The sequence below is a fragment of the Drosophila mauritiana genome, chromosome 2L, assembly GCF_004382145.1.
Source record: "Drosophila mauritiana strain mau12 chromosome 2L, ASM438214v1, whole genome shotgun sequence".
NCBI classification, from domain to species: Eukaryota; Metazoa; Arthropoda; class Insecta; order Diptera; family Drosophilidae; genus Drosophila; species Drosophila mauritiana.
This window is the reverse complement of record NC_046667.1, coordinates 10,518,130-10,538,976: the sequence shown is the minus strand read 5'-3', so window position 1 is coordinate 10,538,976 and position 20,847 is coordinate 10,518,130. Positions and strand designations below refer to the sequence as shown.

General features: G+C 42.6%; 2 protein-coding genes across 3 annotated transcripts; one reads left to right on the top strand and one right to left on the bottom strand.

Annotated features, from left to right (window-relative positions):
• Window positions 1-547: 547 nt before the first annotated feature.
• LOC117136516 (RNA polymerase II degradation factor 1) lies at window positions 548-4,385 on the bottom strand. Its single transcript, XM_033297464.1, has 6 exons — window positions 3,852-4,385; window positions 3,190-3,675; window positions 2,858-2,976; window positions 2,396-2,786; window positions 1,097-1,629; window positions 548-1,040 (listed from the first exon to the last, which is right to left on the bottom strand). The coding sequence occupies exons 1-6, from the start codon at window positions 3,994-3,996 to the stop codon at window positions 675-677; spliced, it is 2,040 nt and encodes a 679-aa protein (XP_033153355.1). The 5' UTR covers window positions 3,997-4,385; the 3' UTR covers window positions 548-674.
• Window positions 4,386-9,317: 4,932 nt separating this feature from the next.
• LOC117149517 (protein phosphatase 1 regulatory subunit 14B) lies at window positions 9,318-20,215 on the top strand. Of its 2 annotated transcripts, none has more exons than XM_033316793.1 (4): window positions 9,318-9,728; window positions 19,245-19,538; window positions 19,611-19,685; window positions 19,749-20,215. In XM_033316793.1, the coding sequence occupies exons 2-4, from the start codon at window positions 19,323-19,325 to the stop codon at window positions 19,830-19,832; spliced, it is 375 nt and encodes a 124-aa protein (XP_033172684.1). In that variant the 5' UTR covers window positions 9,318-9,728; window positions 19,245-19,322; the 3' UTR covers window positions 19,833-20,215. The 2 variants fall into 2 exon arrangements, with proteins under 2 accessions (XP_033172684.1, XP_033172680.1); XM_033316789.1 differs by having other exon boundaries at window positions 19,242-19,538.
• Window positions 20,216-20,847: the final 632 nt, after the last annotated feature.

Genomic DNA, 20,847 nt, shown 5'->3' with positions numbered 1-20,847 from the left:
TATGTATACAAAACTTAAGACAACCTATTCCAAATTCCAAAACAAAATTAAATAAATTTGTGTTATTTATATATAAAATCGGATTCGGTTTGATTTTAATTCGGTTTTTAATGTGATATTTTTAATCGTTCGAAATTTGTTTTTTGGCCAAATACTACCTTTCACTAATAATGATTTTAGACTTGAACATTAAAAAGGCTCCACCACAGCGAAATTTGTTATTTTGAACAAAGGCAATTACGAGAATAATGCTGATATATAAAGCAAAAAGAAGAAAAAAATCAAGAATATAAATAAAAACCAACTTCCTACTATTTTGTAGTTTTAATGACTAAACCAGTCATCGTCGTCACTTCATTGAAAAAACTGAGAACAAGATTTCGTAACAAAGTAATTGTAAGTTTTTTTCGTAACCAAAACAAAACTGAAATCGCAAATGGAAAGGAACTTAAATAAAAAATATTATAAAATTATACTTTCGCCTCTTTAATCGGTCCCCAGGTAAGACAATCGCTCAGTTTAAGTTTGTTTTATTTGATATATCTATGTTTATATAAAATACGTTTTTTATTACACAATTAATCGTAAATACATATGTATCCGCACGCCTTCCCGCACGTGGAACAACACAACGAATCTTGGCTAGCCCCCAACCTTATCCACAGGCATCCGGCTTACAGATACATGCCGTTGACCAGGAAGTCCGCCTCCTGCGAGTAGGGCGTCTTGCCGCCCAGTCGTCGTGCCCTCCGCGTCACCGTTCGCATCCTGCACCCGATGAGAATGGCCAGAGCAGCGGTGACCAGCAGGCCTAGGGTCAGCGAGAGGACCGCCCCGCCAGGTCGCTCCGAGTGACCGTCGTGATCGCGGAACTCCAATGCCAGGTTGTCGTGGATCATCTTGTACTGCTCGTGGACTGGGGAAGCGGGAACGGGCAGGGCTGGAAGGGATCCGTCCGGTTGTAGCTTGTTTTGCTCCAGGGCCAGTTCAATGGGATCCTTGGCCGTCTTCGTCTTGACCTTCTTGTGCTTGTGCTGCTTCTGTGGGTTTAAAAATAATGGTTAACGCTAATCTATATTCCTTCATCGGATCTTACCTTTTTTGGTGCCTCCGTGTACGTTTCCTCGTCATAATCATCGTAGTCCCCATCTGCCGCTGGACCCTGATTTTTTCCAGCAACGGGTGCTGCATTTAGAACGGGCAACATGGCTTGCTGCGCAGCTGGCGGAGATTGGATGGCCGGAGCAGCGGCATAGACATGACCAGATTGCTGCGGCATCAGTGACTGCGACTGCTGCACGGGCGACTGTTGTTGCGGAATTAATGGAGCCTGCTGTGGCCACACCACACTCGCTTGCACCTGCTGCTGTTGCTGCTGCTGGCCAGCTGGAGCCTGGACATGCGCCTGCTGCTGTGGCATGTAGATTCCGGTGCGTGACATCCCGTACACAGCCTGATTGGCCTCATAGCCGGGCAGCTGGAGCGTTGGAGATTGACCCTGAACCTGAACCTGCGCTGCTCCCACCATCTGACCCGGAACCTGGAGTGGCGGCGGCGGTGGCCCCTGTCCGTTTGCCGGCTGCTGCAGCTGGAGGCCGCCTTTGTGGCTGAATATGTGGCTCTGTGCGTCTGCAAGAAAGCGGAGGCGGAGGCGTCACTAGGAAGCATGAAGTGTGTGTCTCCCGGTTAACGCACAGCTAATTGAATTAATTAATCGCAGACAGAGGCTCTGCACGCACAGGGCACAAACATTCGTAAATCAATTTCGAGCGACGGCAGCTCCCATTTCACACAATGAAAACTGATGGGCTATTTGCGATTTTCCCAGCAGAAAAGCCCCGGAACAAGGGTGCGAGTGTGTCGTGGCCAAGTGGCCATGGCAGTGGGATCATTGCGTGCACTGTGCCGGTCATTTGTGTGCTAATTTCGCACTGGAGCGCCGTTGCCTCCGGGGATCACTTCCCATTCCCTGTCCTCATAAATATTTACTCAGCTTTTAGTTTTCGTCGGGCTGGAGTCACTGGCTACAACTAATTGCTGCTGGACATTCAATCGACTTTAATTAACAACTTAATGCAACGGGTGCAGTGCAGCGGCTTTACTTGGGTGTGAGTAGTAAAATAAAAACAATAAATTATAAATAAAAAATAAAGAAAAAGCCAAACTTATGATTGTTAGCGTGGAAGATTCTGTGGATTAGTAAGATACCATCAATTGGGAACTACATCGTATATTACATCTATAAAAGTCTCATTTTCTAATCTTTGCAGTCTTAAAATCATTAATTCTAATGTTTGATACTTCATCTGGTTTTAATACATCAGCTTCCTAATAACCATCCTAATCTATATTTTAGTCTTAACTATTTTTTCCTAGACCCCTTATCTATACTAACCCGTGTTGATGATCTCCGCCTGTGGCTGCGATGATTGTTGCTGCTGCTGCAGTTGCTGCTGCTGCAGTTGCTGTTGCTGCTGTGGCAGCTGCTGCTGCCCTTCGGCAATCATCTTGCGGTTGGCCCAGGCAGCGGCATCTTCCCGATTGTTCACCATGGGCGGTGGAGGCGGCGGTGGCGGTGGTGGACCCAAAACAATAACATGTTGTGGTTGCTGCTGCGGCTGTTGCTGTTGTTGCTGTTGTTGCTGCTGCTGCATCTGCTGGGACACGACCTGCTGCGTCTGTTGCACGTTCTGCACGGGCACATACTGCGACACCATGGGCTTCACGGGCTCCAAATTGCTGCTGGTAGTGGCCGGTTTTATGGCTGTCGACAGCACGGTGTTGCACTGAAAATGGGGTTTGCAATTAACGGTTGAGGGAGTGTGTGTATTTGGCTGGAGGTGAAAGTGCAACTCACTTCCGGTCCCTCGTCGCTCCCATCCTCGCACTGCGGTATTCCATCGCAGGCATTGTACACCGCGATGCACTCGCCGGAGTGGCAGGTGAACTGGAAGCGTCCACAATGCGCAGCGGGAACTGAAAGTGGTTACGTTAGTTTCTCTAGAGAATATTTTCTAAGCCTTCAAAATAGTTTTTAAGAAGCCAAAGTGGATAGACAATTAGCCAAGAAACAGATTAATATAGATGATAAATTGAAATTATCGTTATAAATGTTTCTCTAAGTTTCCAGTCCCATATACCCTAGATTTATATGTAGTACGAGGTATCGAAAGCCCGGCCACAACTCACCACTTTGAGACTGGTAAGATGGCGACTGGCCCACACCCAGACCCACTCCCGTTCCCGTTCCCGATGTGGGAGCCACCACAGCGGCGGTGGAAACAGTGGGCTTGTCGCGCGCTTCCGGCTTCAGCTTCAGGTTGCTCAGCTCCCATTCCTGCTGCGACACATTGTTGCTGGGAATGTGGGGCAACTGCGGTCGCGGCGTGGTCACCAGCTCACCGACTGGCTTTGGCTGTGGATTCAGCACGGCACTCGTGTAGTTGGCGTGCCTGGTGAACTTGCAGCGGAAATCCTCCGGAGGACCGCACTCGAAGAGATAGCAATAGCCGCCCGCCTTTCGCTCGAAGATGTACACATCGCAGGCGTCCGTCTCGCAGCACAGCCTTTCGCACTCCTCGATGGTGTCCAGCTCGATGCCCTGGAGGTACTTGCCACCAATCGCCTGGGACTCGCCCGTGCGAATAATGGTGTTCTTATGCACGTCAAAGTGGCCTGTGGGCAGAAGACGAAAGAAACTCCAAAGGTTATTAGATGCTCTTGTGTTAAAGTTTGTGGTCTACTGTATTACTAGGTGATTATTGAGTTATTATGGTCATAGACTCACAAACAAAAGACTACAACTAATTACCAACCATAAAGTTGGATGTGGGTAACAAAGTAGGCCTCACCTATGCACACCTCCAGATCCATGCGCTTGCTGAGTCGATGCTCCGCCGGCGAAGATTGCAGGTACTCCAGGTACTCCACCTGCTCCGCGGTGGCTGCTGCTTCCGCGATCATCAGCAGGAAAGGCAATGCCAAGTTGGCAATCATTATTTCGCTGGCTAATGGTTATTTTTGCGGTTTTTCGATAGCGACTGGGCCTTTTCACTTCGGGCAGCTGGTGGTCACAGTTCACTGGGGGATTTGGGGTTGGAGTGGCCGAGAAAAAGCGAAAGAGGCTGGTCCGAGGGCTTGCCGTGTTTACAATTTGAACACGCCTATTGATTTTTGGCCTTTCTGAGGGCTGCGAAAAAGAACAACCACAGCACGCGTTCCTTCAATTTACACTTGAGCACGCAAATATCACTTTATGATATGCGCTTTTCCATTATTTTGCTGATTATTTTGATTTTTTGCTTGGTTTTCTCTGGATTTTGTGACAAATACACGATGGCTGGCAAAATGTAAACCAATGGAAGTCGTTCGGAAAACTGGGAAACCCTCCACGCGCAGCTTTTTCACCCCCAGCTACACGGAGCTTTCCTTATCAGCTGTTCGTGGTGGGTGTTTTGGTATCGATAGCTATTCCAACATCCCCCTTATGTTCCACCATATGTTTGAGCTTTCAACCCCAACCTTGGAGGTCCTGTAATGTATTTTTTGTCAATTGGTAACAATAATATCCGGGGATGTCGACCCGCCGTTCGCAGCATTCTCTGTGTTTTGAAACCGCAAACGTGGCCCACACAGAGAGAAAAAATCATTGAAAACTAAGAACATAGAATTGTTAGAATAAATACGAAACTTCATAAAGGTTATAGAGTTATTTGTACATCTAAAACATATAAAATAATGTAATAAAATTTATAAATATATTATCTAAGCTCCTAGTATTTTTTCCCTTTCCGTGTAACAATGAAAATCGATAAAAGCTTCTACCCTTTTCCTACAGATACTTTAATAATTTAACTGCGGCTGTGGGAATGGCAGTAGGTGGTGCTGGTGGTGGTTCACCTTTGTGAAAAGACGATGGTTGATGGAACTCAATTACGGCAGGTCTCATCGCAAAAGTTTGTGCGATACCATATGCACGCGGCATGTTGATATGCCCATATATGTACGTATGGTTTCATGTCATTAGGACCTTTAATGGCGAGTTGCTAATTGCAGGTCCTGTCGCAGGACTCTGTGCGCTAACAGCACCCTCGACGCATGCGCCGCTCAGTCGCACAGCTTAAAGCCGCTGAAGAGGCAACTTAGGAATGTTAATGAAAATAAAGCGTTAAGCACTCAGCTGCATCCTGCAACCTGCACCCTGCACCCAGTCGCCCATTAAAACACCCGGCCGACTTGCTGCACAAAAGCCCAGCGCGCACAAAGGCGGCCGGAGCAGCATGCAACCCCTTTGGGGCAGTTGCAAGACAACAACACAATCACAGTGTTGGCGGCGGTGGGAGAAAAGCCAAGGGTAAGGGGCTGTCGTAAAGGGGAAACAGCATTTGGAGCCATAAAGTGGGCGAAATGCGAAAGTCTGGTAGCAACATAACAAAAAACCATTGCATATTTCACGGAGTCACGTCACCCAAGTGGGCATCCTCGCCACGTATGTGTGTGTGTACATTTGGGGGAGCTTCGAGTGCAACGTCTGCACTTTATGAGTACCCTGTAATTAATGGCACACAATTGCTTGAACAGAAAATTCGTTTAAGGCAACAAAAACTTTTTTCAAATGCCAGATATAATGTGTAATCCAAATATAATTGCTTCATTTTCCGTTAGTAAACACTGGTCATGAGTAAGGTATTAGAAAAATGCAATCCCTGTGCCATTTTCACCCTTTAAAGTGGCACAACTAAGGGAGAATGCCAACAGCTCCGCTTGAATTGCATCTTCAGTTCAGTTTTTGCCCCGCTGCCACTGGCAATGTTAATGCTTTTAATGCAGGAGCAGGGGGCGGGACAGGAAGCAGGGCGTGGCACTCGGGAAGTTGGGGGTTGTTGCATGGTGTTTGGCTGGTGATTGCATCCAACTAAAAAGTGATTTGCATTTATATTTAGCACCGAACTGAAATGGTTGTGGGTCTTTGCCTCTAATTGCTGCAGAAAGAGAGACGTTTTTTTAAAGCAATTATCCGTATACCTTAATCATTTTCCAGTGAAAGTTTTTGTCTGCCACAAAGCATTTGCAGAATGTCGTCCTCGTTCGACGAATTTCCAAGAATATTGCACGAGCTTGCATGACTTGTGGGAGTTTGTGCTTTCCAACTAATAAGGGTTATTGACACAAGTGCACAATGCCCCAGTCGCAATGTGTATGCTTCTTATATCCTGGCATTTGTATCTATTTATTTCTGCACTTCTGCTGCCCAAAGTCTGTGGGCTCCTTCAAATTTATTTGCGTTATCCGAACAACTTATTCGCTCATGTCACAGACGTCGAGACGCCAAAGTTCAATAACATTGAAGTCTAGGGGAACGACAGAAAAATTTAGAAAATCCCCCCGTCACCGCCGCACCAAATGACTGCCAGGACTCGTAAAGCATTTCGGACAGAAAGGACATGTGCACGTGCAGCCAGCGAGCTCGTAAATTCTCCACATTTAACGAAATGGAAATTTCGCCAGACGAACCACAAAGAAGGCAGCCTGGATGGCCAGATGAGGGATTCTGGCGTTGGGAATGGGAAATGGGCAGTGACAAGACGTGCCGGGACCGGGATCTTCGTCAGTCGCCAGGTGGGCCAAATGTACATACATAAATACATACCTGATGGTGTCTTGTATTGTTTTCTATGTGGCCTTGCCACCCAAAAAACTTGTTTTCATTTTTCGCCAGAAAGCTGTTAGTTGCTGCTTCTTTGCCTACTTAATTCCCGCACTTGTGTCTAACAAAAGCCAAGCTACTAACACTGCGAATGAATGAATCTAACAGCCTGTTCCAACTAAAGCAGAAGCGCAAACTAACCAACAAGATATATGGGTTTCGTTTGGATCAGAGGCTTCATAGAAGGGTATCTATACACAAAGATCCCCCAATTGGTAGGAAAACTAAGCCCATGAGCTCAGCATAAATAAGGCTTAAATGGTTGGACATGATATTAAGTTAAAGTTAAAACAGCCAAAGATAATTTTATCGAGCTTGTGACACGAAAAGAATGAAAAATTAAATGGTTGGCCAGTTTACATAATAGAGCTTTAAAAACAACTTGGACCGATCACATAGGAGAAGAAAATGTTAAAAGATATAATTGTTGAAAACCATAAATGAATGAAGAATTTAAAATAAAGATCGAAACAATCGAACCCCGTAGATAAATCAAGACAATATGAATTTAATGAAACGTTAACGTGTAACTGAAGGCCATAAGCCATTTCAACATTAATCATTGCGACTGGGCTTAGTCACACTTTTCACCAAGACTTATTCCCCCTTTCAAAGCGTAAAAAAAAGGTAATGAAAGCCAAATACTGATGCGTTAAGCCAAGCCCCTTAAAAACCATGGACTGATGAACTGACCCAACTAATCATTAATTATATGCAAAAGGAAAATGAAGAAAAAACTATGAAATGGCCAGACTTCGTCGCGACCATTAAACCAATTTAAGCTTTTGTTATATGCGCTATTTTCGAGAGTTTGGCTGGCAGGGCCGGGTGGCCAAATGGGATTAATGGGGAGCATAAAAGCGTATTTCTCATACAAAAAGTTGGAGGCGTCAAGAAACCCGCCAGTGCCGATGCTCCTTGTTTTCGTGGCTTGGCAGCGACTGGCTTAACCGCACAGTAAATGCGCAACAAGGGGCCATAAACATGGCTAAGAGCAGATGAAATTCCAGGGGCCACAAGATGCTGCCCCCGTGATGAACTCTTGAACTTGGGTTCAATGATTTGGCCAAAAAACAAAGCCACCACTCAGCCAGGACGAATGAATGAAAGGCAGGGTTCAAGGGACCCTTCTGCCAATTGAATATTTAGTTGCTTCAAAATTAAGCATACGCAGTGTCGGCCAGCTCAAGTAGTTTATCTTATGCAACACAATGGGCGGTTAACTTTAATATTTAAAGTGTATGAGGAAAGTGGGGCTCGTGCCACATAAATATCTTATTACTTTCGTGGCCAACGAGATGATGTGTTGTCAAAAAGTCAAAGAAAGGTAATTAAGGCTTGAGACATCTTGGCCCAACATCCGCTCTGCTCTTCAAATATTTATTTATTGATTTTCTTAAACGCTTTGTGCTCACTTTATTCCGCTCGCTTCTTGGCCATTTGAGTGACGTCTGTCACATTGTGTTAAGTCCCATTCTCCATTCTCCATTGCCGAGCATAATTGGCAGCCGAATGGGGCTAAAATTCTGATGCCTTTCGGCCACTGTTAACTCTCCTCGCCACTGTCAACTCTCAATCACTGTTAGTTAACATTCAGCCTCTATTATGTTTTCAAGTTTATGGTCAATGGCTGTGCATCCGCTCTTCTGCCGCTTTTTCCGCTCCAACTGTAAATTTTGACCAGTTTGGCCTGCTGCTGCTTTCTTCTCTCTCTCTCTCTCTCTCTCTTTCTCTTTCTACGCTACTACGCACTCCCTCCCCCAAAATGTTGCAGTCGACGGTGCTTTTGTTTCAGAAATTCTAAGCTCAAATGCTGACAGTGCTCAAAACCGTGACTTTCGACGGGTAAAACGCAGTGGATATCTATATTCATGTAGCACAGATCTAAAACGATTTTTACCTCATATCGCATCTCTAATCCTTTTCTATCTCACCAATTTCGTTCTTTCTTTCAAAATCTGATAATTCATTAATTTATTACTTCAATATGCTTAAGCACTTATTTATCTATATTGTGTTAAAGTATTATAAGGTGTAATTATTTCACAAGCTTTTTAGGATGGAAAATTTTAATTTCGCACTTAAAATCGAATCATATATCAAACAGTTGTTAAAAGCAGCTTCACTTATTATTGAAAAGGCGCTTTGAAAGTCGCATAATACCAATTTTAACATATCTCGCATTGATATGCTTTAGTCACAAGATAGTTTGTTGCTCTCTTACGCAAATTTAGGAATAACATAAAACTAATTTTAGTAGGAGTGTGACTTCGCCAATTCTCAGCAGTATAATAGGAATCTAATAGAAAATAGCACGAGCACTATAAATAACATTTTATGATTGGCAAGATAGTAAATTTAAAGATCGCAGCTTTGGATTATCCCGCTGTGAGCAGGGGCTAGCTGGAATCATTGGAGCCCGAAGCACTGAGTGCTGAGCCGATGGTCATTAGTGGCACCAAATACCCATAGTCCGCGACTTCAGCTCCACGAATCCACAAATCAGCAGTCACATCAACGCGTACAGCGCCCGGAGAGTTAACAGCGGCTGAGAGCGCTCGGTTCGCGTAACAGTGGTGTGTATCCGGCAGATACTTTTCCATTCGCCGACTCAGTTCAGTCTTTCATTGGTGCTCACCGGCTGCGCGTGCTAAGCTCCGAGTTGCTAGGTCCAGAACCATACCTTTCAGATACTGTATCCAAACTCCGGGCAATCCGCTGCCGCTTTATAAACAAACAGTTAAACAAACCGACCGCTCGAACGTCGCCGTGTGTGTGTGTGCCTGTGTGCTTTTCGCCCTCATTGTGCTCTCGTGCAAATGAAAATTTCATTGAGCAGAAAGTCGCAGCAGCAGAAGCAGCAGTAGAAAAGTGGAAAATCCTAAAGCGGCGCCAGCCTCAGCAAAAAAAGAAAATAAATTAAAAATCTCGGCTGGTGAAATTTCAGTCGAGAACTAGACGCTGCAATTAAGCCAAATACAGACCGAACCACGACGAGTCCATCGCTGGAAAACTGCCAAAAGTAAATTTTTTTTTAAATATTAGAAAATAAATATTGTTAAATATTTAAACAACTTATGATAGATTGGTTTCGTAACTATGAAATATATTTTTTTAACAAAAAATTTAAGTTTATGCGAGAAGTTCATTAGGTTTGGTAAATTCTTATGAAAGAGTTTGAATCATATATTTTAAGACTTTCAGAATTAAGCTACAAATTGATTATGACGAAGTTCTTGATTTTTTCATTATTTTTACGTATGAAATCAAATAAATAGCTGCTTTTGCTTTTCTGGAAATTTTCAGCTAATATTGTTGAACAAAAAATGAAAATTCTGTCTTACAGCCAGAACTTTCATCGCATTCGAGAACCGGAAAATGTTGCCTGTCTGTTCTTTTTTGTTCTGCTCGTAGACCAGTCGATCGGGTCGATTTGTTTCAGCTGGCCGGTGGCCAGTATGCAGTGGCAAGTGCCCAGTGTCCAGTGTCCAGGAGAAGCGTGCCCGTCACAGCCACCTGTCCAGTCTCCCAGGCGCAGTCCCACTCCCAGTTTCGGGGCCAGATCTGGTCCCCTTCTCCATCCCCATCGGCGTAGTCGAGCCCATGGCATTTTCATTTCCAGTACGAGTAACATTACCATTAAGACCAGCAGACATTGCGGCACAGAAGCCGAGCTCGAGTTGGCCAGCTGAAAACCTGCAGCAAGAGCAGCTAGCCAGGCCGTGTGCGTGTTGAGCTGCGGAATTTTATGCAGTGGTTGCTGCCTCGTTTACGTTTTTATTTGTATCTGGTGCGAGTATCTCTCCCACTTTACAACTTCATATACGAAACTTTTTATTGGCAGCGAAGGGTGGTCTTTTGGCCACGCATCCAGCGGAACGTAACGAAACGAAAAACGCAACTGCGCTTCACGCTTCCAGTCGCTTTTCCGAGGGGGGTAGTTCTGGGTGGCAGAACCCAGCCAGCGGGATGCGCTTGAATTCCGATTAGTATTCGGATTCGGCCAGCCGGAGATCTTGTGCCAGCCCACAAATCAAACACAGCAGTAGTCAGTCGGCTGTCTGAGCGGCCAAATTAGCTGGCAAATATTAGCATTAACATCGGCTTGCCTCACAGAAAAGCGAAGTCAATGGAGGTTTTGTTGACCCTTGGAGCCTCCACAGACCGGTATTTGTCAAACAAATTTAAAGCTCCTTAATTTGTATTCCCACATATTATAATCTAAAGTAATATGCAAACAAAAAATATATCAATGAAAGGTATTAACATACATATAATATAATATCTACAGGAGGGTATAGGTTATTATAACCTGTATTAAAATCTAAATATATTTAAATAATATAATGACAAATTATACTATAAAACTCGAGACTTTTGAATGTAGTTTTCTGTGTATCTTCAAGTACTTTCAAACATTTCGCTGAATGAGAATCCCTTGTGCGCCGTGTGTGTGTGTCGAGAGCCGTAATTTCTTTTATGTTGTGTCTGCTGCGTTTTGTAACCTGGTTTTATTCGCAGTCATAACATTTTGCGGCCGCCTGTGTCTAATCACTGTGCAACGTGCAGTAAAAACCAACACGCCACCAGATACAGATACAGATACAAGATATGTACATTGGGTATTGGACACACGTCGCTTGATTCTGACATGCTTACATATTTTGCTGCACTATCTTCTAGTTTTTTCGCTTTTCCCCCTCAATCGATATGTGTGTTTACAGGGTGCTCAGAAGCGTGTCAAAGCTGCAGCTGAACGGTCGGGGATACAGATGCAGATACGGATACGGATACAGTTAGTGATAGCTAGATAGGCAAATGTATCTTTCAACTCATTACGCACGCTTTTTGCCGGCGTATCCGTAGTGGGTCTTTGGTTCCATTGTCTGGCGCGACTCAAGACTCGAGACTGGGTAGAAAATCGATTTTGAGATATTAGCCCAGCTGCTTGTTTGTTTATTTACCAACGAGCTCAGCTGGCAGATTGCAGATTAGCGCTTTGTCTGCCGCGAAGGTCGCCCCAAGAAGTTTCCCCATCGCGCCTATAGATCACCAGATGAACTTGAACCCCAGCAAATGCTGCGTTATAACTCATAGACGAAAGCAAACATCAAACCACCGGGCATTTGCAAACATCCTGGGCCGTCTAAGAATAGCCCAAAGTATAACAAAGAATCATTTCAAATTCAACGGAAAAAATATACAAATACATAAATGTATCTCGCAGAGCAAACGTAACGTCTCAAATGTTTCGTTCTGCCGATTTCGTCAAAAAGATTAATAAGCAATTTTTGGTCGTGTTGCCGTTTGCTTTGTTTTCCTACGTGTTCGGCATAATGCTATCTGGAGATACACCGAATTATATCTCGCAACGGAAATGTTTCAAAAGCTCGTTGGAAATTGAAATCTAACGGCAGGTATGTGTAGCAGGTAAGAAAGGAGTGATATCTGAAAGATAAATCTATTTTGGCTGGGTCTTTTGTATGCCAATCGTGTATGGGGAGTGTTCAACTGAATGAACTGCATCTCACCATTTATACGATTTATGGCTAATGCAGAAACAATGATAAATGATTGTGGATATTTAATTAAGCCGTTAAAATCATAATTCGAAGCGGAAGTATACATAACTCTATGCTCACTTTATATTAATAAAGCCTTTAATTAAAAGTTATTGTTCTGAGCCGCAAGAGTGCAGAGAACACTTGAATACATTTGAATTCATAAATAACTTAAGCGTGGTTTGCAATCAGAGGCAAGTTGTAGTTGCACAGCAGATTCTATCAGAGAATAAAACAGAATCTCTGGAGCAGTGGAGATATATGGAGCTGTCGTGCAATCATTGAACTCTAACCCAATGCGGACAGCTGACAATCGACGGCGGCCGACATGGCGTATGTGTAATGTGATTGCTGCCATAAAGGCGCACTTATAAACACAACTATATAGCCCTCATATATGTGAGCGGTATATTAATAGAGGGGTTCCATTGTGGCAGTGCTCGCTGCATCTTTTATGATGTGTGTGCATAAAAGTGAACTAACTATAAAAAAGAATAGTTTATGCTCTACGGAAACTTTCTAATGACTTATAAAATAATGAATATTCACACAAATGGCTCCAAACAATAATGGGAATATATAAATAATGCCGTATTTAGCAGTTTAAGTAAAGGTATTTAAAAAATATTAGCAGTTAGCTCGAAAAATACGTTTTATTTTAAATGAAATTAGTATTAAATGTTAAAATTATGTGCTGATACTGATGAAAAAAAGCTTATGCATGACTAAACCGCACCTGGTTTTTCACAGTGCAGCTGACTAACGCTGCGGACCCATTTGCTTGACGATTTTATGACTTTGGCAGTGCCCGAGAACTTTGGATACCATAGTGGATCCATTACCATCGTAATCATAAACACAAGTGTACAATGAACTTGACGCTTGCGTGCATTTTGTGTGTGTTTTCCGTGATTTTCACCACCAGCCCCCAACCCCATTGGGTTCCTATTCGGTTCCTATTGCTCGATTTATCACTTACACACATATGTATTTGCCTCTGTTATTTATAGACATTTCAGTATTGACAAGCAGCCAGACGTAAATATGCAAGTGCACATATTTGTTGATTGCTCTGTTTTCCCCGCCCTCAAACCCCCGCGATAAGAATCAACCCCCAACAAACCTCAAACATACCTTTTGTGGCTTTGAAACGCGTGCGGTGTGTGCTCACATTATCGATTTCCCCCGATTTCTGGAGTGGAGTGGGACCTCGAGTTTGGGCAAATTTTGATAGCCGAACCGGAGTTTCCTCCATTGGGAACTCGAGCTGGGACGTGGGCAGATGGGGGGTTTATCCATGGGGCACAGCGCTACCATGAAGTAAACATTCGCTGGAGCAGCCAATAAACATCAGCAGGAAATCGTAAGATAATAACTGGTGCTTCCAAGAATATATCTGGACAACGGATGCGATTTTGTGGGCTTTTGCTACTAGGAAAAGATACTACCTCAAGGGTTTCCCCTTTATGGAATTAGAAAATCTGCGGTATATAAACAATGAGTAATCTTTTGATAATATTTCAATTGTGCGGACTAGAAATCTTTTGCATTGCACCATCTCCATTCGAAATCCTCGAAATATTTCCACATTTATTTTCGGTCATCTTAGCGAAAAGTCGGTCAATCCGTTGGACACGATGACTCGGAATGACATCTATTTATAAATGGCCAAACTTTTATTCTACTTGCGACCATCAGTCAGCGAGATATCTCACACCTAGTCGAACATTTTCCCATAGTTCGTGACGCAATTTCGCAGTGAGCCAAGAACGAGAAAAACATTGCGTAAACAATGAATTAGCCAGCAAATACGATGCTCGCAAGAACAGTTTAGCCCATTGTATTTCATTTGATTTTTTCCGCCTCGAAAACCATGTCAAGTAGACCGCCCCGTCGCTGTTGAGTTTATCCGGGGTTGCGAGTACGGAGAACTCGCGACCGAAGTGCGCAAACATTTGCCAATCGTAATTTATGCTGGAAAACTTTTCGGGTTTTTTCTTTTTGTGTTGCTGCCCCTGCCAAATAATGCTGTGTATCATTTTTCCATGACAATTCGCTTTTGGCAAGTGCCCAGTAAGCAGTCCGAATACGAGATGGCCATCTCCAGGCCCATGCCCCCCCTGGGGTCGTCCTCCTTGGGGGTCAACGACCCCGGAGGCGGCTACTTGGCCAGTTGGCCACTGCCTACTGCCTAATGGCCACTTGGCTACCAACTTGGCCCCAACTACTCGCGAATATCGTAGGTGTAGGTTTTTTCACTTGTAATTATTTAGCCATAAGGCTCAAAGCCACTTTTTTGGTCATTTTTCGCTCGGTGCGGTGCTTGGTAACCCCATTTGGGTAATCAAAAAATGTCTGAAAAGGGGCTGACCAAAATGGATAAACAATAAGCCAAATTAACTTTTCAATTTCACAAAAAAAAAAAACAACAACAAAAAAGAGCAAAAGAAACAAAAGTATTTATGTTTACCTTCTCCCGAAAATGAGTCACACATTCCGAGCTAAATGATTGCTCAATCTGAGAATCTGAGAATCCGTGAGTTTTAACTTGGCCAGAACTTTTTTTGCGACTCAACAGTTTCTGAATGTGCTGTGAAAACTTTTTTTAACTTTTAATTTTAGTTTTCATGCGACAAGCTAATTTGTTGGATTTTTAGATTGAAGCATTTATTTTATTTACTCAAAGTTGCCGCAACTCGAACAAGTTTTATTTGAGTCCCAACAACTTATTTTTCTACCTGAATGTAAAAGCGAAATGATGTTGATTAATTCGTATTTTAGCTAATTTCTTGGCTTTTGTGTGCAAAACAGGCGCTTGACTTTTAGATTCTTAACAAATTAACGAGCGATCAAAGTCCGTGAAATCACGGTACAATTATCAAAAGACAGACGTGTGTCTATGAAGGTGGGAGCCCATCAATCAGAAGCTGCGTGCTAGAATGTCAAAAATAGCACTCGAAATATATATAATTAAATTAGAAGGATGTTAGAATCTAAAGTGACTCATCGGGTTATCAAGCGAGTGTTTATGCAATATGTCGGCTTATTTAAATGCGACTGCAACTCGAATGGCAGATTAATATTTTTTGTCTGGCTGATAAGCACACCGTTGTATAACGCTGTATTAATAAGCAATTTACTTACAATATAAATTAATAGATGCACACCAAATCTGATAGCTGAAAGTGAGACGGCGCGATATCAATGAATTTTGGGCCCAAGTTTCTTTCTATTCAAAGATTTCATAAACTGGTTTTGGCTTATTTTTCGTTCCCAATTTTCTCAATTCTTTTTTTGGGTTTTTTTCCACGGGATTTCACGGCCCGCGAATCATAAAGCATTTGCATAAACAAACGCTGCCCCTTTTGTGAGCGGTACAAAAGTAGGCTTTTTAGCATAAAACCGTCACATTTCACTTTTCCCCCCCGTTCATGTGAAAATTCCGGCTTGAATGAAGTTTTCTGAAACGCTCAATAGTCGATCTCATGGATCCCAAAGTATCTTTCTATATGGGTTAATGCCATGCCCACTCCGTATCTGAGTTGATGAACCTGATATTTCGGTTTCATATTTATGGATATGTTAATTTGGACCAAAAAGAAATCGAAATCATTAGCCCAGATTTAGAACATTTCGAATATCTGCCACGTAATGCGCATAAAAGTCAGAAAAGTGTGATGAATGTGTTTCTTTTGCAAGTCATACGAAGGTAATCTCTTTTGGCAATCGCTTAAATGACCATTTTATTTTATAGAGCACTTTGGAGTGGCGTGGCAAAGTGTTTTATGGACCGAATGCCATATAAGCAACTATGAACACTATATAAATGTATAATTAATCCACAATTACCTTGAAATTAACATGAACTTTCTGCAGTCGTCATTTGGCGCCGGCCCAAAAAAGATATTCCCAAAACGATAAAATGTATCCGCGTCGATTGCGATACATTCAATTTGCATTTACCCATAAATGCTCCATGTATATATGGAATATATATAAAGATATAGGGGAGGAGCAGGGCGGATCATTTAAAAATCCATTTGGAGGCGAACAAATTGGGCCTTTGTCTTGAACTTGCTCTGGTTCTGAGTTGGGATTTGATGTTATTTCCCCATTTTATGCCTCATCAAATGTACGTTTATTAATTGAGGCTTTTGTTACGGGGAACCTAATTAGCCCGCTCTAATATGGAAACTTCATCAGCGTTTTTGTCTTATTTTTCTTGAGTTCATCGATTGATTGACTTTTCTGGCTGACTGCAATAAATCAAATCTTGCTTGCTGATTGAAAATGCTTACAGGATATCAATGCATGTCCTTCTGTCTGGGAGCCACTGAAAAATGTATCGTTGACATTTCAGTTTTGTGGCAAGTGGGCAGCTGCAGACCAAAGGCCAATTTACATTTTTAATTCGAATGTGAGTGGAAATTGAGGAGAGCCTGCTGTCCGCATCGATCACATTTGATATGCATGAAACTATTCCGAAAATTGCCATCGCATGCAATTCATCTAATGGTTCTTTCAGTTTCTGTCCAGCCGCAATAATTTCCTTTACTGAACCGAGGTAAAACGCATTAAGTTGCACTGCTGGCCTGCAATTTCGATACAAATTTTGAGAAATATAACACACTGAAAGATATATTATCAATATCAATATTATACCAAACTTGAAAAACCTACAATTACATATAAGAAACCTCGTTCTTTCAAATCTTACTCCACAGTGGAAACTCTCCTGGTTTCTGAGGCTTTCAATTATACTATATGCCACATTTTTGTCACAGTGCAGCAATTCCGGAAGTTTATGCACTGCGTTGCAGGGGCGTGGGCAGAGGGGGTTGCTCGATACAAATTTATTCGCAGCTAGCGCCGACTTTGTTGTTGCTGCTGGGCCAGCTGCTGCTGCTGCCGCTGCACATGCAACATGTTGCATGTTGTTGCCGCATTGCCATAGGCATTTCAACATAATATTTATGCAAAGCTGCAACATCAGATGTGGCAAGCCATAATAATAAAGGTATAATTTGCCCCCCTTTTCAACTTCATCGCCCTTCGAAATCTTCGGTCAAATAGTTTTTGCTCTCATTTCTGCATGTTGTCGTTGGGAAAACCTGAGGAAATTCCTTAGATAAGCTTTGCGGTAGTCAGCATAAGTTATTAGATCCCACAATTACCGTTGACTCGGCAGAAGAATCACACAATAAACTTATGTTATAACTACCGCCGCAACAATACCCTGTATTTTAATAATGAGAATAAAAAGTGTGCCTAAATCTAATCATAGATTTTAAAGATCATTCTGAATATTTCTTTATTTATTGAAATATAACTATTAAAAATGTTTTAAGATGCCCTAATAGATCGGCAGTGTTATAAAGTCGAAAGCGATCTCGCTTTTTCCCAGAGGGTGTTCTAAGATGGTAATTTCATCCTCCGCTTCACACGTTTTTCCATACCTCTAAAATGGTATCATGTCGCCAGTCCATCATCAGCGGGAACGTAGGAGTGGTTACCCCACTCCAGTTAGTAGTAGGCCAAACGGATCCACACAATTAACTTCGTTTAGGGTAATTTCCGGGCCCAGAGCCACAAGAAAAACCAAACTATGGAACTCTTTACCCCAGAGGGTTAGATCTGCACGGGCTCATGTTTCAAGAGGCAAACAAATCTACGGATTTCCTCGCTCCGCCGGGAAAACAGAACGATAAGCGGACGACATGCGAGTGACAAGTTAAACGCCGGTTTCATAATTGCTCATGGCTCTCGGGTAAATCTGGTATCAGATTTCGCACGGGCTGGAAAATTCAGCTGTGTGAAAATGTGGCGGGGTCGGGCATTGTTGTTTGTGTATTTATAGCGGCGAATGCGGAAAACTCTTTGTGTGTACGAGTATGCATGCAATGCTGTTGTTGCTGCCACGTTTGCCACATGGCCCACGATTTCGAAATACCTTACAAAAAAAAAAAATAGAAAAAGCCAACGAAAACTATTTCAATACTCAACTGCGAGCATTTGCAATTCAATTTTGTTTTAGTTCGGCCCCAAAGAATGAGAGTGAATCGAGTTTGTTAACTTTTTTTTCGGGGGAAATTGGAAAATTTCAAGGTTCACTGTTAGCTGGCGAATGCTTTTTTGGGGATGGCTTGTGTTAGTAGATCAAGGATACCGAGTTTCTTTGGGAATGGGGCGGATAGGTGTTAAGGGGCCTTTCCTGGTGACTGGCACCACGGCTCTCTGTTGCCATTGGCACTCGGCTTTTGGCTGGGGAAATAACCTCTGTTTGTCCCCCCTCGGATTGGGGAAAACACGGGAAAAGTGTCACTTGGATTTAATATGCTTATAAGTAATAGAAAAAGTCAATACATCGATGTGCCTTTAAATACGTCGGTGGAAAAGTTCCTTATATCTTTATCTTTAATATGAACTTTTTACGAAATAGAATATCTTTATTAATATATATTTAAGACTTATTTTCACTTGTTTTTTATCATAATATGAACCCAGGAGGGCAATTCGACGTGACCTTTGTTAGTTATACTGAAATTAGATTTCTGGAGTTCACTGAAATGCCAGGCATTACATATTAATTTAATTAGCTGTCATATATTTGTTATATATATATGTGGGAGGATACAGAGATAGGAGAAAACCAAGTGACACGTGAGCAATTATTGCTGTTCGGTGTTCGGATTGCATGTTGTCATTATATCTGGACATAGAAAAAGTCCACTGGCGGCGCTCAAATGGGCAGATAGTGGAATGTATGAATCAGAGCTGAGGGTCTGCAGGGCACAATAGTTGGGTGAGTCACGGATGCGGGATGTTGGTAGTGCCTTTTGGGCACAGAAACGGGTCTTGAAGCAGAGAAATGGGTGTGACGCACGCTTGGAAAGCTCAGTTACAGGCGATTAATAACTTATTTAATTACACTGCCACTTGAGTCTCATGTGTCCAACTGTTTGCCTCAATTGCAGCAGCCACGCCAATCGATTGCAGGCGTTCCGCAAATTGAAGTTCAATCAGCGCAGCTTGTACCGCTAAATCGACCGACAAAGATGCAGTGCGGTCTGGAGCAGATGAACGACTGTGAGCGGTCGCCGAACCGGACGAACCTCCGGGTCAACTTCAACGAGAAGGGGGCGGAGGTGAAGGAGCGGCGGGAGAAGTTCCTCACGGCCAAGTACGGGTCACACCAGATGAGCCTCATCCGCAAGCGGCTGGCCGTGGAGATGTGGCTCTACGACGAGCTCCAGAAGCTCTTCGATCCACCAGTGAGTAGTGCCTAAGTTCAAGAGGGTTATTCGTAAATTAAACTTCTCATTTGCATGGACTTCGACCCGCAGAACGAAGCCATCGATGTGGACATCGACGAGATACTGGACATGGACACTGATGACATAAGGAGATCTCATCTTATAGTGAGTTCCATAACTTCTATCAATTTACACCATTCTTATTTAACTTTTTCCCTTATTATGCAGAGATTACTGTCCGTCTGCAAACGCCCGCAATCAGACATATCGAAGTTCATTGGCGATCTCCTGGATCGCGCAAAAACCCTGTAAATCGCCGATGCCTCATTTGGGAAATCATCCAGCAGACCTACACATACATACATATATACTATGCAGATAAACAAGATGAATTAACAAAATCTAGATTATTAAGTTTAGCTTGGAACGCAAAGAACAAAGAATTCTTGAGATCTACCTATTCGAACACTGTGTTGATTTTCTCTATGTACTTTAGTTGTTAGTTTGTATCTTTGCGCTGATTAATTTGAAGTCTAACCTAATTTAAGCTACCCCAGGAAATGATAAACATGATGAAGATCGTTAGCCGTAAGCTTATGGTGTAATGCCGCCGAAAACATAATACTTCATCAATTTTGTGATGATATTTTTTTAATAAAACACAAACATGATATGATATACCCCAAAAAGCAAAAGCAAATGTTCAGCTACAACTGAATTGAAAACCATGGCAAAAGGATAAGCCTGTGTAGTTAATGAAATACGATTAGATCCAATCTTGAGGGGATTCCAATTCCAATCCACTCGAACCACTCTGGTTGTTTTGCAAAACTAGTTTATTTGCATGTGTGTGCTTCATTTAGCCCCCTATCTATATAGACCCATGAATATCATAACTATGAGTATCTTAAAGAACATTTTTGTATGTAAAGTGTGCGATCACCAAGTCAAAGATGAAAGCTCAGGTTCACTGCCAAAACGTGGAGGAGGAAGGTCTTGTATGCGCAGTCAACAAGTACAAACGGATATGGAATACAGAAGCACAGTACGGCCTGGCAAAACGGAATTTTAACACATCCAAAAACTTTGTTCATTTTGGAACATCATTCACAACCTATAAGAAACAATTGCATTTTAGAATACCCGGACTACACGAAATAGTTGTAAATAAAATAATTAACGAATCCCATACAGCTCGATTCTCAAAAATTTGTAAATACCCACGGAAAGCATCAACACTTCTTCACTCCACGAAATCTACACCTCTTTGTAGTAGTGTCTAAACAATTTGTAGCAATCGAAACATAACGTAAAAGTATTTTAATTG

Bases quoted from the DNA above. Each gene is read 5' to 3' on its own strand.
- LOC117136516 (XM_033297464.1), bottom strand. From the start codon at position 3,996: ATGATTGCCAACTTGGCATTGCCTTTCCTGCTGATGATCGCGGAAGCA. The intron at 2,977-3,189 runs GTGAGTTGTGGC...AACCACTTTCAG, and splicing joins ATCTTACCAGTCTCAAAGTG to TTCCCGCTGCGCATTGTGGA. The intron at 1,041-1,096 runs GTAAGATCCGAT...TTAAACCCACAG, and splicing joins ACACGGAGGCACCAAAAAAG to AAGCAGCACAAGCACAAGAA.
- LOC117149517 (XM_033316793.1), top strand. From the start codon at position 19,323: ATGCAGTGCGGTCTGGAGCAGATGAACGACTGTGAGCGGTCGCCGAAC. The intron at 19,539-19,610 runs GTGAGTAGTGCC...TTCGACCCGCAG, and splicing joins AGAAGCTCTTCGATCCACCA to AACGAAGCCATCGATGTGGA. The intron at 19,686-19,748 runs GTGAGTTCCATA...CTTATTATGCAG, and splicing joins TAAGGAGATCTCATCTTATA to AGATTACTGTCCGTCTGCAA.